Source organism: Macaca thibetana, chromosome 1, assembly GCF_024542745.1.
Source record: "Macaca thibetana thibetana isolate TM-01 chromosome 1, ASM2454274v1, whole genome shotgun sequence".
In the NCBI taxonomy this organism is placed as follows: Eukaryota; Metazoa; Chordata; class Mammalia; order Primates; family Cercopithecidae; genus Macaca; species Macaca thibetana.
The window spans coordinates 145,344,800-145,358,361 of NC_065578.1; the positions used below are offsets into that span (position 1 = coordinate 145,344,800).

Here is a 13,562-nt window from a genome sequence, read left to right on the forward strand (position 1 = left end):
CTTTTATTTTTTGAGACAGAGTCTCGCTCTGTTGCCAGGCTGGAGTGCAGTGGTGCAATTTCGGCTCGCTGCAACCTCTGCTTCCCAGGTTCAAGCGATTCTCCTGCCTCAGCCTCCCGACTAGCTAGGACTACAGGCACGCATCACCATGCCCAGCTGCTAATTTTTATATTTTTATTTGTATTTTACTTTTAGAAAGATGCCTTAAATCCCTTCAGGAAGGAGGCAGTATGCAAAGGAATGAATCCTCACTGATAGACTATTAATAGAATCATTAGGTCTGGTAATATGTGGAACTCATACCCTTTCTAGTGGCCCCAATTTCTTTCCAGAAAGTCACTCATTTTGTGTAAATTCTAAGATGTGTGTGTGTGTGTGTGTGTGTGTGTGTGTGTATTTTTTAATTGTTAGTGAAGGAAATCAAAATATTCCTCTCTGAAACACTGGGGATCACAGAGCTAAAGAAGGTTAAAATGCAGGGGCACATTCTGCCCTTCCCCTTTGCCTTTCCCACCTAAAGGCAGGCACTTTTACAACACTTGCTTATCAGCTCAGAAACAGAGCTCAGAGACAGTGGCGCCAGAAGATGCTGGAGGAGACTTTGTTCTTTCCATAAATGTATCTTCCCACATTTTCCTGCATTTTGGAAGTGTGGAGATACACTATTCTTTGTTTTGTCACTATATAGAATGTAGAGCTCTTTATTAAAATACTATTTATGCAAGGCCCCATGCCACTGCTTTGAGAGAGAAATACTTTTGAACTGAGGTCTCTTCCATGTGATGGGTACGGCATGTGTTAATACAATTTGACTGAGTTTTTCTCCTGTTAATCTGACTTTTCAGGAAAATATCTCAACTAAGAATCTATGAGGGAAAGAAAAGAAATTATATTTTCTCCCTACAAGGAGCAACAGGTTAAATGCATCTCTTATAGTCCAAGACATGTTTTCCCAATTCAGACATTTTTATTTAAGAGGTAAAAAATATTTTGAAATCAGATAAGAAATATTTGTTTTCTTTCTTCCTTTATATATCATGTTTTCTGACTAATGTTCTTAATTCTGAAGCCCTTATTGAATTACAATATGGGCAAGGAATATACATATACATTATCCTGTTCATTCAGATCTATTGAAAGTTTTATTCTAAGCCAAAAATTAAATTAAAAAGCTATAGATATAAAACATAATATGATGAACCATAATATTTAAATTTTGCAGAATATGTAGTGTAATGACAGTTACACTAAATGTTTTCAGAAAAGCAAACTCTCTTAGGAATGTCCTTAGACAGTAAAATAGGTTTCCTTTTATATGTGATTTTTTTTCGTTTCAGGGTGTACATATACACAGGTTTGTTATATGAATATATTATGTTAATACTGGGGTTTGGACTTTTATTGATCCTATCACCCAAATACTGAACATAGCACTCAATACATAGTTTTTCAACTCTTGCCCCAATTCCTCCCTCCCTCCCTCCCCTTTTTAGGAGACCCCAGTATCTATTTTTTCCATCTTTATGTCCATGTGCACTCATTGTTTAGCTCCCACTTACAAGTCAGAACATGCAGAATTTGATTTTCTATGTCTGCATTAATTCACTTAGAATAATGGCCTCCAGCTACATCAATGTTGCTGCAAAGGACATGACTTCATTCTTTTTTATGGCTGTATAGTATTCCATGGTATATATGTGCCACTCAATTTTTTTCCCTATCTATAAGTGCAGCACAAAGATAAATATGTATATGTATGTTTGTATACAAGTATACATTATTAACTATAATCACCATGCTGTATGTGTGCTGCATATATAACATGTATATTAGGTGGTATAGCCTGAATTTTGTAGCCTACCCCCCCCACCACTCATGTGTTGAAGCCTAACTCTCAATGTGACTATATATTGGAGACAGAGCTTTTAAGAAGGTGATTAAGTTTAAATGATGTCATACAACAGTCTGTGAGTGCTGGGTTTTGAGCTAGAGTAGGAACATATTGCTAAGGAAACACATAACATGGCAGAAACAATATCTTATATTTCCAGTGCCTAGAAAAAAATTCTTGACTAATAAACAGATAAAGAGATATTGGGACTCAAGGACTTCATCAGCTCTATTGACAGAAACCAGGAACAGAGATGAGATTATACCAGCTAAGACACCAAGAGTTTGAAGTAAATGGTGCAGAGAAAGCAGAAAAGAATTAAGGCAGATTGTGGGACTTCTTGGATTCTACAAGGACTGGACCACTATTCACGCAAAGGGAAGAATGACCCCTAAGGGGATTCAGAGATCACTGGGGCTGCTACTCCTACAAGAGGCCCAGGGAGCAGGACTGTTTCCTTCCAGGTTTCAAAGACTGGGGCCACCTCTCCAGATTCCATGGGGCAGGATGACCCTGTTCAGTGCCTCTAGGGCAGGACCCACCTTTACAGGGAGCCTTGTGGGCAGGGCCCTTGCAGAGAGACTCTGCCTCACTCACAGGGTCATCAGGGTGACCCTGCCATCCCAGAGGAACTGGAGAGCAAAATATTGAACCAAAAAGTATTATTTTCAAGTCTTAACATCAAATAGAATTTGCCTTGTTAGGTTTTACACTTCTCTGAGACACATCATCCATTCCTTTCTTCCAATTTTTCCCTTTTGGCGTAGAAATATCTCCCCTTTGCGTGTCTTATTATTGCATTTTGGAAGCACATAACTTGACTGGTTTCACAGGTTCACAGCTAGAGACGAAGTTTACCTCAGGATGAGGCAAGTTTCACCCGTATCTGATTATATGGTATTTCTTGGTAGTTCTTTGTTTGTTTTCCCACAGCTTTACTGAGGTATAATTGACAAATTAAATACCATTCTAATTTGTTAGAACAGACATTCTAACAAATTAAATACACCTTCAGTGATTCAACAGATTACTTTGGTTGTATGGACATTTTAACAATATTAAATTCTTCCAGTTCATGAACACAGCATATCCTTGCCAATACGTGCCATCTTTTGTCTTTTTGTTAATAGCCATTCTAACATGTGTGAGGTTACATGCCATTGTGGTTTCTATTTACATTTCCCTGATGATTAGTAATGTAGAGCATCTTCTCATATACTTGTTGACCATTTGTAAAAATTGTATATATTTACAGTGTACAACATGATGTTCCAGTATACATATGCATTGTGAAACGATTACAATTATGCTAATTAACATATGCATAACATTTAGCACAGTTATTTCTATTTTGTGATAAGAACATTTAAGATCTATGCTCTGAGTCATTTTCAAGTATACAATACATTATTAATTTTAGTCACCATGCTGTATAATAGATCTGCAGAACTATACATCCTAATTGAAACTTTGTACCTTCTGACAAACGTCTCCTTCTCATTTCTCACCCCTACCTCCTGCCTCAAGTCCCTAGTAACCACAATTCCACTCTGTACTTCTGAGTTTGATTTTTTTCAGATTTCACATATAAATGAGATCATGCAATATTTGTCTTTCTGTGTCTAACATTTCATTTAGTGTAAGGTCCTCCAGGTTCATCCATGTTATCACAAATGACAGAATGTCCTTCTTTTTAAAAGCTGAATAGTATTCCAATGTGTATATCTAGCAAATTTCCTTTATCCATTTATCCTTCAATGAATAATTTGATCCCATATCTTGGCAATTTTGAAAATGCTGCAGTAAACATGGGGCTGCAGATATCTCTTCAATATACTGATTTCACTTCCTTTGAATCTATACCCAGGAATAGGATTGCTGGATTATACAGTAGTTCTATTTTTAATTTTTTGAAGAACCACCATTTTCCATAATGACTGTACTAATCTGTATTCCCACCAATAGTGTACAAGCATTCCATTTTCTCCACATCCTTGCCAATATGTTATCTTTTGTCTTTTTGGTAATAGCCATTCTAACATGTATAAAGTTATATCTCATTGTGGTTTCTGTTTGCATTTCCCTGATAATTAGTGATGCTGAGCATCTTCTCATATACTTGTTGGCCATTTGTATGTCTTCTTTTGAGAAATGTCTATTCCAGTCTTTTGCCCATTTTTAAAAGAGGTTATTTGTTTTCTTGCTATTAGGCTGTATGAGTTCCTTATATATTTCAGATATTAACTCTATCAATTTGTATGGTTTGCAAATATTTTTTTCCTATTTCATAGTTTGTCTCCTTATGCTGTTGATTATTTCCTTTGCTGTGCAAAGCTTTTTGGTTTGATGCAATTCTATTTGTCTATTTTTGCTTTTGTTGCCTATACTTTTGGGGTCATATCCAAAAAATAATTGCTTAGACCAATGTCAAGAAGCTTTTTTCCTATATTTCCTTCTAGTAGTTTTACAGTTTCAGGTCTTAATCTAGTTTTAGTTGATATTTGCATATAGTGTGAGATAAGGATTCACTTTCATTCTTCTGCATGTGGATATACAGTTTTCTCATCACCGTTTGTTGAAGAGACCATCCTGTCCCCATTGTGTGTATTTGGCACCTTTGTCAAAGATCAATTGGGCATAAATGTGTGCATTTATTTCTGGGTTCTGTATCCTATTCTATTTTTTATCCCAGGACCATGTTGTATTGATTACTATGACTTTGTAATATAATTTGAAATCAGGTAGCGTGATCCTTACATCTTTAGTCTTTTTGCTCAAGACTGCTTTGGCTGTTCAGGGTCTTTTGTGGTTCAGGAATTTTAGGATTGTTTTCCCTTTTCTTCTTCTTTTTTGTTTTTTCTCTTTTGAGACAGAGTCTTACTTTTTCACCCAGGCTGGAGTGCTGTGGCACGATCTCAGCTCACTGCAACCTCCGTCTCCAAGTTTCAAGCGATTCTCCTGCCTCAGCCTCCCAAGTAGCTGGGACCACAGGTGGGCACCACCACACCTGGCTACATTTTGTATTATTAGTAGAGGCAGGGTTTCACCTTGTTGGCCATGTTGGTCTCGAACTCCTGATCTCAAGTGATCTGCCCACCTTGGCCTCCCAAAGTGCTGGGATTACAGGCATGAGCCACCCAGCCTGGTCAAGGATTATTTTTTCTGTTTCTGTGAAAAATGACATTGGGATTTTGATAGGGATTGCATTGACTCAATAGATCACTTTGTTTAGATGGACATTTTAACAATATTAAATTCTTCCAGTCCGTGAACACAGAATACCTTTCCATTTATTTGTGTCTTCTTTAATTTATGCCATCAGTATTTTATAGTTTTCAATGTACAGATCTTTTACTTCCTTAGTTATTCCTATATGGGATTATGATGTTGATTTCTTTTTGGGACAGTTCATTGTTAGTGTATGGAAATGCTACTAATATTTGTATGTTAATTTTGTATCCTGAAACCTTATTGCATTTGTTTATTAGTTCTAATAGTCTTTGGTGTGGAGTCTTTAGGGTTTTGAATATTTAAGATCATGTCATCTGCAAACAGACAATTTTACATCTTCCTTCCCAGTGTGGATGCCTTTTCTTTCTTTCTCTTGCCTAATTGCTCTGGCTAGGACTTCCAGTACTATACTGAATAGTAGTAAGACTGGGCATCCTTGAGGCCGGGTGCGGTGGCTCATGCCTGTAATCCCAGAACTTTGGGAGGATGAGGCCAGTAGATCACAAGGTCAGGGGAAGGAGACCATCATAGCTAATATGGTGAAACCCCGTCTCTATTAAAAATGCAAAAAAATTAGCCAGGCGTGGTGGCATGTGCCTGTAGTTCCAGCTACTTGGGAGGCTGAGGCAGGAGAATCGCTTGAATCCGGGGGGCAGAGGTTGTAGTGAGCCAAGATTGCGCCATTGCACTCCAGCCTGAGTGACAGAGCGAGACTTCATCTCAAAAAAGAAAAAAAAAAAAAAGAGTGGGCATCCTTGTCATGTTCCTACGATTTAGCTATGATTTTAGAGTTTAGAGCGGGTACTAAATGTATTAAGATTCTTGTGGCTTTTGAGATGGAAAGAATGTATTTGCATTCAAGAGTGCATGAGTTTTGGGGGCCAGGAATGGAAGGCTATGAAATGAATTCTGTTTCCCCAGAATTCATAGGTTGAATCTCTGACCTGTAATGTGACTGTATTAGAAACAGAACCTGTAAGGAGGTGATTGAGTTTAAATAAGGTCATGAAGGGGGGTCCTTGTCTCTCGGGATTAGTGCCCTTACAGGGAGAGACACAAGAGAGCCTGCCCTCTCTCTGCCCAGAAAGAAGAGGTTATATGAGCAAACAGGGAGATGGTAGCTGCCTACAAGCCAGGAAGAAAGGCCTCACCAGAAACTATGTTGGCAGTTATCTCAGACTTCCAGCCTCCAGAATTGTAAGAAAATAAATGTCTGTGGCTGAAGTTAGTCTATGGTACTTTGTTGTGGCAGCCTGAGTACAGACTAATATATCACACAAGTGCCACATATACGTGCTGTACCTGCTATGCAAGTGCATATGACACTCAGGAGTTGCACATATACATATATGCATGTTAAATGTATGTGATACATCATGTTTTATATAATGCATGTCTTCTCTCCCCCCTTCTTTAGCTATCTATAAACATACATACATAGATTGAGAGAGAGCAAAGAAGCCCCGATCTCCATGCCTGAGAATTAGCTTAACTCCATTCTGTGACCTCATACTCAAGCCCTCACCCTGGTCATATGCCAGTGCCAGTGATCCATGCCTTTGACCCTAGGGCAGCTAAGTTATAGCTAAGTCATAAAACTTAAGAATGCAATACTGAAAAAAAAAATCTTACATAGGTCAGCAACACCATCTTTACCTAAAACAGCTGTCTATAAATAATTTTGTTACCATAAAGGTCTTAATTGTAATAAGAATATTTATACTTGCTCTAATTAATGTATATTTCTAGCTTTTAAAAAGGAATAACTTTTTTAAATGTTTTGTTGACTCACCTTGTCACAGATCCATTTCTTAGGATTTTCACTTCGGAATTGTTCTTTGTGAGAAATAGGACAATACTTGCTTGATAAATGCATTGATGGGATGTACTTTTCATTTTTATGGTATGAAGAAAATGGCAAAAACCTGAAAGAAATATTTAGGAGCTATTCTTAACTTGATTTTTAGAGACACTTGATTTTTAAAATAAGGCTTTGGAGAAGTACTATAGTACAGTGAAAATAATACATGATTTGGAATCAGAATACCTAGATTCCATTTCAACCTCTGCCATTGATTACCTGTGTTAATTACTTCTATTAATCTTTATTTTCTATTCTGCAAATGGAGATACTAAAATGTTCGTCACAGAATTTTTGTGAGTCTCAAGTATTTTATATAGAGATAATGCTAAATAATACATTTATGAATTAATTATGCCAAAAAACTCAAAATTCATCATATAAATGAAAATGTTCTTAATTTTAAAATAGTATCCCTAAATCAAAAGGACAGCCAGTACAGTCAATTCTCATTGAAGTAGGCTTTCTTCAATTTTAAGTCACTTGAATAACGGTGGCATTATTGGTAGCAGTAGCAGTTACGAATAATGAGGCCTTCAAGTCAGCCAGACCTGTAATCACACCTTAGCTTTGCATTGCTAGCTGTATTACCCTATGCAAGTTACCTGAATGAGCCTTGACTTCCATATAGCGTTATTACAATGAATGAACAACTTAATTTATGTAAGGTATTTAACATGGAGGCTGAAAAGATTGTGTCCAATAAATAATGTCGGTGCTAAAAGCAGATGTAAAAATAGAAGGAACCTGTTGCAGCAACCATTATCATTATCATCATCATTATTACTTTAGATATTTTTATGATCAACAGAAAAGACCAAACTTTTAAAACCCATATAAACTCTCACAGAACATCTAAGATTGTGATATGCTTTTAGTGTAACCCAGATCCCTCAACAAAACACACTGAAATAAGAGTAAAGAAATTTTTTTAAAAAGTTATAAACCTATAAGAAGAAATAGGACAGAAAATAAGAAAGAGCAATTGAAAACACAAATTAATTTTTAGCAGGTGGAAGGAAGATAGAAAATTCATAAATGACAAAAAAGAGTTAAGAAAACTGAAATCTAGGTGCCAGAAGAATGAGATGTCAAAGAGAAACAGGGCAATTTGTCCTGCAGAACCAGGGAAAAGCTCGGGAAATAAATCTACAATTATTCCAGAAAGTGAGAGAAGGAATGAAGCTGAAAACAGCTGAAAGCTTATGTAAGGAGTAATGAAATCCCCAGGTCCATGTCCCAGTCCATGTATCCATAAACGCCTATTCTCAGAAAAAAATTTACACCAAAAAGCTCTAGTCTCAAGGAAAGCATGTACTGAGGAAGGCCAAGGGGAGGCACCAAATGGAATATGTAGATTTTAATCCAAAGACTGGCCATTGAACTCTTTCCTTGATCGTCTCTTAAGTGCACTGGCAGCTTGGACTTATATCCTTCAGAAGACTGATTGCATCTTCTGAAAAGACGTGACAGTTCTTAGAGAAACGAGTTCAAATATCAACAATTTGGGGATGTTTTAATTAAAAGGGTGTATCAGAGTATAATAAAATCTATCAAAAAGCCACTCTTTTACACCCATAGAGTTTCTAATCTAATTTTTGCATTTTCCCTTTTAATATAAACTTAAGAATGGTTTACCAGTGGGAAAATAACCAATGTGGAAGAAGGACACAAATCCAAACATAAGGAATAAGCTAGAGGAAACAGACATCATGATGCAGCAAAAAGGAGTAAATTCAGAAATTTTTAACACATATAATCAAAGGAGACATGGTATTAATGAAATAAAAGTTGGAAGGTTTTTTAAATAAAAGAAACATTTAGAGAAAAGTGGAAGCTCTGGGAAATAGAAACTATATATAGCAAAATAAAATATTCTCCTAAGAAAAATATTCTGAAATTCAGACTTTAAAAAAAAGTTGAGGTTCAACATATATTTATTGAGCCATTACTATATGCCAACATTTTCATATAGATGATCTCATTTAGTTAAGATAAAGAAAGGTGTTTTTAAAAATCTAAATTCAATAGAAAATTATTTTTGTCATTTAATAAAGTTAGAAAAAGTAGCATTCTTTCATCAATTTTAACACTTCTCTGCAATTTCTTTTTAATATTTATTTTAAAATTCTTAATATTTTCCAAAGAAAGTATTTTCTAACACTATTTAAAATAAAAAATAAACAGAATACAGAACTTTGAATTATACAAAGTTACAGAAGCATGTATTACATATGCACTTGGGAAAAGAGCTCTCATATAAGATAGATTATGGTCCTTCCAGTGCTAATTTGCACATGGGATGGACATCACACACAAAAAAATTAATGTGGCCCCAATGTCCCTGAGTATACAAAGGAGGTGCTGTGAGCCGGCTGCTGCACTTCCAGTTTTTATCACTTCTGAATTGCATTTTAATAGTACATTTTTCTTTTGTCTCTGAACAAAATTTGCCTTCTCAAGGGAATGGATGGCTGAAACAAGGCTGGAAGACTGGGTACTTCCCTGCTCATGAATTAACTCTACTTTCATTTAGCTATTATGTTTCATGAAAGTAACACATATGCATATTCTTAATTGTACATATATATGTGCATGTATGTATATTCAAAAATATTTAGATATTTTATAATCTTTAAATAACATTTATCTTCAAATTAGGAAAAAATATTTAATTCATAAATCAGATTTGCTCTATAAAGTATAAATAGCTACTAACATTGAAAAAGTCACTTTAGTTTATAATAAAATTTTATGTGGTTATCAGTTACTTTAAAACTATGTTCTTTTACCAGTTTTTAATATGTATTCAGTTGTGCTCATGCTTAGAGTGAGTACTTTTCAATCAACTAAACTTCATGTTAAAGAAAAGTAATACATGTATTTACCTGTTTTTTTTTACAATCTTATCAAAGACATAGATCTGGCAAAAATTCTTGAAAGCAATGTAGAGATACAGTAGTATATACAAACAAGTAACAACTTGAATGTCTGGGCAGTTACGGAAGAATTGGTAGAGGTCTCAGGAAGCAAAAATTAAAAATAGTTAATTAGCTTCCAGGAAAATAGGTCCATTGTAAATATATTATAGTCTTTGTACACTGAGTACATGTAATATTATTTTATTATTATATACATATATGTATTTTCCAAATAAAGACACTAACAAATGACATTTATTGTTTTTCTGCCTTATAACTCTCTTTAATTTTTCACCTTTTATTAAAGTCCTACTATTGTTACACATAACTCTAGGTTTTCCATCAGTGCATTTATTTCACTGTCAGATAATTGAAATCTTCAAATTATGAACCTCTCTTGCCTATTGAATCAAGCCTAAATTCTCCAATCTAGCCTTCAGGCTTTTTCTAATGCACTTGATCTCTTCAGGCTGTTCAACCACTCCCTACCTGCTGTTCTCTTGATGTCATTTGCCTTTCTTCTCCCATCCTACCTCTATGCCTTTGTTCATGCTCTTCCTCCTGCAATGCTGATCCATCCACTACTCCTCTTTCAAAATCCACTTTAACATCCAGCTGTCCCAGGTGCCTAATCTACCACTCCAACTAACACTGATTTCTCTATTATCTAAATATTTATTCATTGAACATTTTTTTGAGATGGTGCAATTTCGGCTCAAGGCAACCTCTGCATACCAGGTTCAAGCGATTCTCCTGCCTCAGCCTCCTGAGTAGCTGGGACTACAGGCACATGTCACCATGCCCAGATAATTTTTGTATTTTTAGTAGAGACGAGGTGTCACCATGTTGGCCAGGATGGTCTCTGTCTCTTGACCTCGTGATCAGCCCGCCTCGGCCTCCCAAAGTGCTGGGATTACAGGCGTGAGTCACCGCACCCTGCCTCATGGACCAACTCTTAAATGAAATAAATTTATGTACTAGGCACTTTGAAAAATACAGGGCTGGTCAGGGTGGCTCATGCCTGTAATCCTAGCACTTTGGGAAGCCAAGGTGGGAGGATTGCCCGAGGCCAGGAGATCAACATCAGCCTGGGCAACAAAGTGAGAACTCTTCTTTAATAAAATTTTTTAAAAATTAACCAGGCGTGGTGTTGTGCACCTATAGTCCCAGCTACTTGGGAGGTTAAGGCAGGAGGACTGCTTGAGCCTGGAGGTTGAGGCTGTAGTAAGCCGAGATTGTGCCACTGCACTCCAGCCTGGGTGACAGTGAGACCTTGTCTCAAAAAAATTTAAAAAAAGAAGAAAAGAAAAGTACAGTGGTATAATGATGGAAGATGCAGTATACCTGAAAGGAATTCACCTTCTAGTAGCGGTATGAAATGGGACAATAAACACAAGTAGAATGTGATAAATTTTGTGATGGATGTATGGACAAGAGTCAATTAATGCAAAGAGGAAGATTTGCGTTTGCATAAACATGTGTGTGTGTGAGGGTATAGGGAATTACTGGCAGGGAAATGGAGGGTGGGGCATGGAAAAATTATCTTCCCAGACCACATATGCCAGAACTGAGTGTTGAAAGGCTAGTAGAGTTCAAGTTAAGAATCTGCTGAAGCTATTTAAGGTGGGAAAAACAACATAAGCAAATATATGTAGGTGAGTTAGAGCATAAAACGGAATGCTGAAGAAACTGAAAAGCATTCAACATAGTTAGAAAATTTGATTCTTGTGAAGGCAACAAAGTAGATCATGAACAGCCTTAGTGGAGATAAGATTGTCCGTGAAAACAATCCATGGAGGCTGGGCGTGGTGGCTCACAGCTGTAATCCCAGAACTTTGGGAGACCAAGGCAATGAGGTCAGAAGTTTGAGACCAGCGTGGCCAACATAGCAAAACCCCATCTCTACTAAAAATACAAAAATTAGCCAGGCATGATGGCAGGTACTTGTAATCCCAGCTACTCAGGAGGCTGAGGCAGGGAGAATTACTTGAACCCAGGAGGCAGAGGTTGCAGTGAGCTGAGACAGCCCCGCTGCACTCTCGCCTGGGTGACAAGAGAGAAACTCCGTCTCATACACACACAAACACACACACACAAAAGACAATCCATTGACAATAATATATTACAGATTGATATAAACAGTAAACCATTTTTCTTTATTTTTACATATGCATGAATTATGACTGTCCAATAGGATAGTTACACAATCTTCAGTGGATTCTGCCTTAGGTAAATTATTTCAAAATAGACATAGCAATAGAGATTTATAGATATCAACAAATGGCTATGGAACAGGTAAGTCTCAGACACCAAACGTCCTAGATCAGCCCCCTCTCAGTTGAAGAGCTCCCAGTGCAAACTATGTATTAAACATAAAACAGGATAAAGGGATACTCTATCACAAGTCAGGAATTTGGTTCCAGACTGTAATACATTCTCCAATGAGCTATACAATAGCATACAAATAGTTCTTTCATCTAGAATAGAGGTAGGAGAAATAGCAAACTAGAAGAAGTTTCTCTAAAAATTTATAGCAGAGCTTGTATAATCCTCCACTTTATCTATTTGTTTATTTTAAAAATTTTAAAAATAGAGATGCAGTCTCACTATGTTGCCCAGGCTGGTCCCAAACTCCTGGCCTCAAGCAATCTTCCTGCCTTGGCCTCCCAAAGTGTTGAGATTACAGGTATGAGCAAACCGCGCTCGGCCAATCCAACAATTTCTAATGTGAGGACTGCTCCTGGACCTGCCCTCAGCATCTCAACAGCTAACAAAAATCAGAGGTGAGCTTACAGATAGCACAGTTATCTCTCCAGAAAGAATAGCCTTACTGTTTCCTTACTGGCAAGTCAAAGGAAAGGGAGAGACGGGTAAGGATTCTTCCCATAGGGAGAAAATCCAGGGTGACATTTTACTACTTAAATCTCCTGAGAGATCAAAAGACAATCTAAAGACAGGGAACCCCACCACTGGAACCACCATACCTTGTAGGACAGATCATAGCAGCCCTGCTCTTCCTTGAGCTGAATGGAGACAGTCGGAATGGGGTGGTGGTGGGGGTTGGGAAAGGGGAGGCAAAGAGGTCTTAGGCTTCTCCTAGAGACAGCCCTGGTGATACCGAAAGGGATACTCAGTTCTGGATCTGTATTAGGTAAGCAAATATTAACTATATAATAAACTCGTGGTGACTTGATTCATAGTTAATTCAATCCACCAGATATGTCTTATTAACTACTATGTTCAATACATTGTACTAGACACTATGAGTATAAAAAGGAGAATAAGCAGATGCCCAAAGGCTCTTAGAATCTCATGAGGGAAAAAGACAACTACGACAGTATAAAGTGGGAGTTGAGGGTAGGATGGGCGTGAAGCTTTTGAGATAAAGGCAATAAAAGAAGCATATGAGAACAGAGAGCACGGAGGGCACTATCTAACCTGGGCTTTAACAAATGGGTCAGATTCCATTAGATGGAAATGGGAATCGAGAATGGGGATGCAAGTAAGATATCCATATGAATAGATGCTCAGAGGTACAAGATTGGAAAACATATGTGGGCTCTTATAAGAACATAGCCAAGTTGCCTGGAAAATAGAATGCTTTTGCCAGGGTGCTTATATTGTCTCCTATCAGTACAGGTCAAGTTTCAGCAGTTTC

The 13,562-nt window shown here is 37.1% G+C and overlaps 1 protein-coding gene across 1 annotated transcript in view; it reads right to left on the minus strand.

The window, feature by feature from the left end:
• SPATA17 (spermatogenesis associated 17) overlaps positions 1 to 13,562 on the minus strand; it is a 228,821-nt gene that overhangs the window by 59,657 nt on the left and 155,602 nt on the right. The window contains exon 9 of the mRNA XM_050780373.1: positions 6,915 to 7,047. Within this exon, the coding sequence (XP_050636330.1) occupies positions 6,915 to 7,047 (133 nt within the window). The remainder of the gene's footprint in view (positions 1 to 6,914; positions 7,048 to 13,562) is intronic.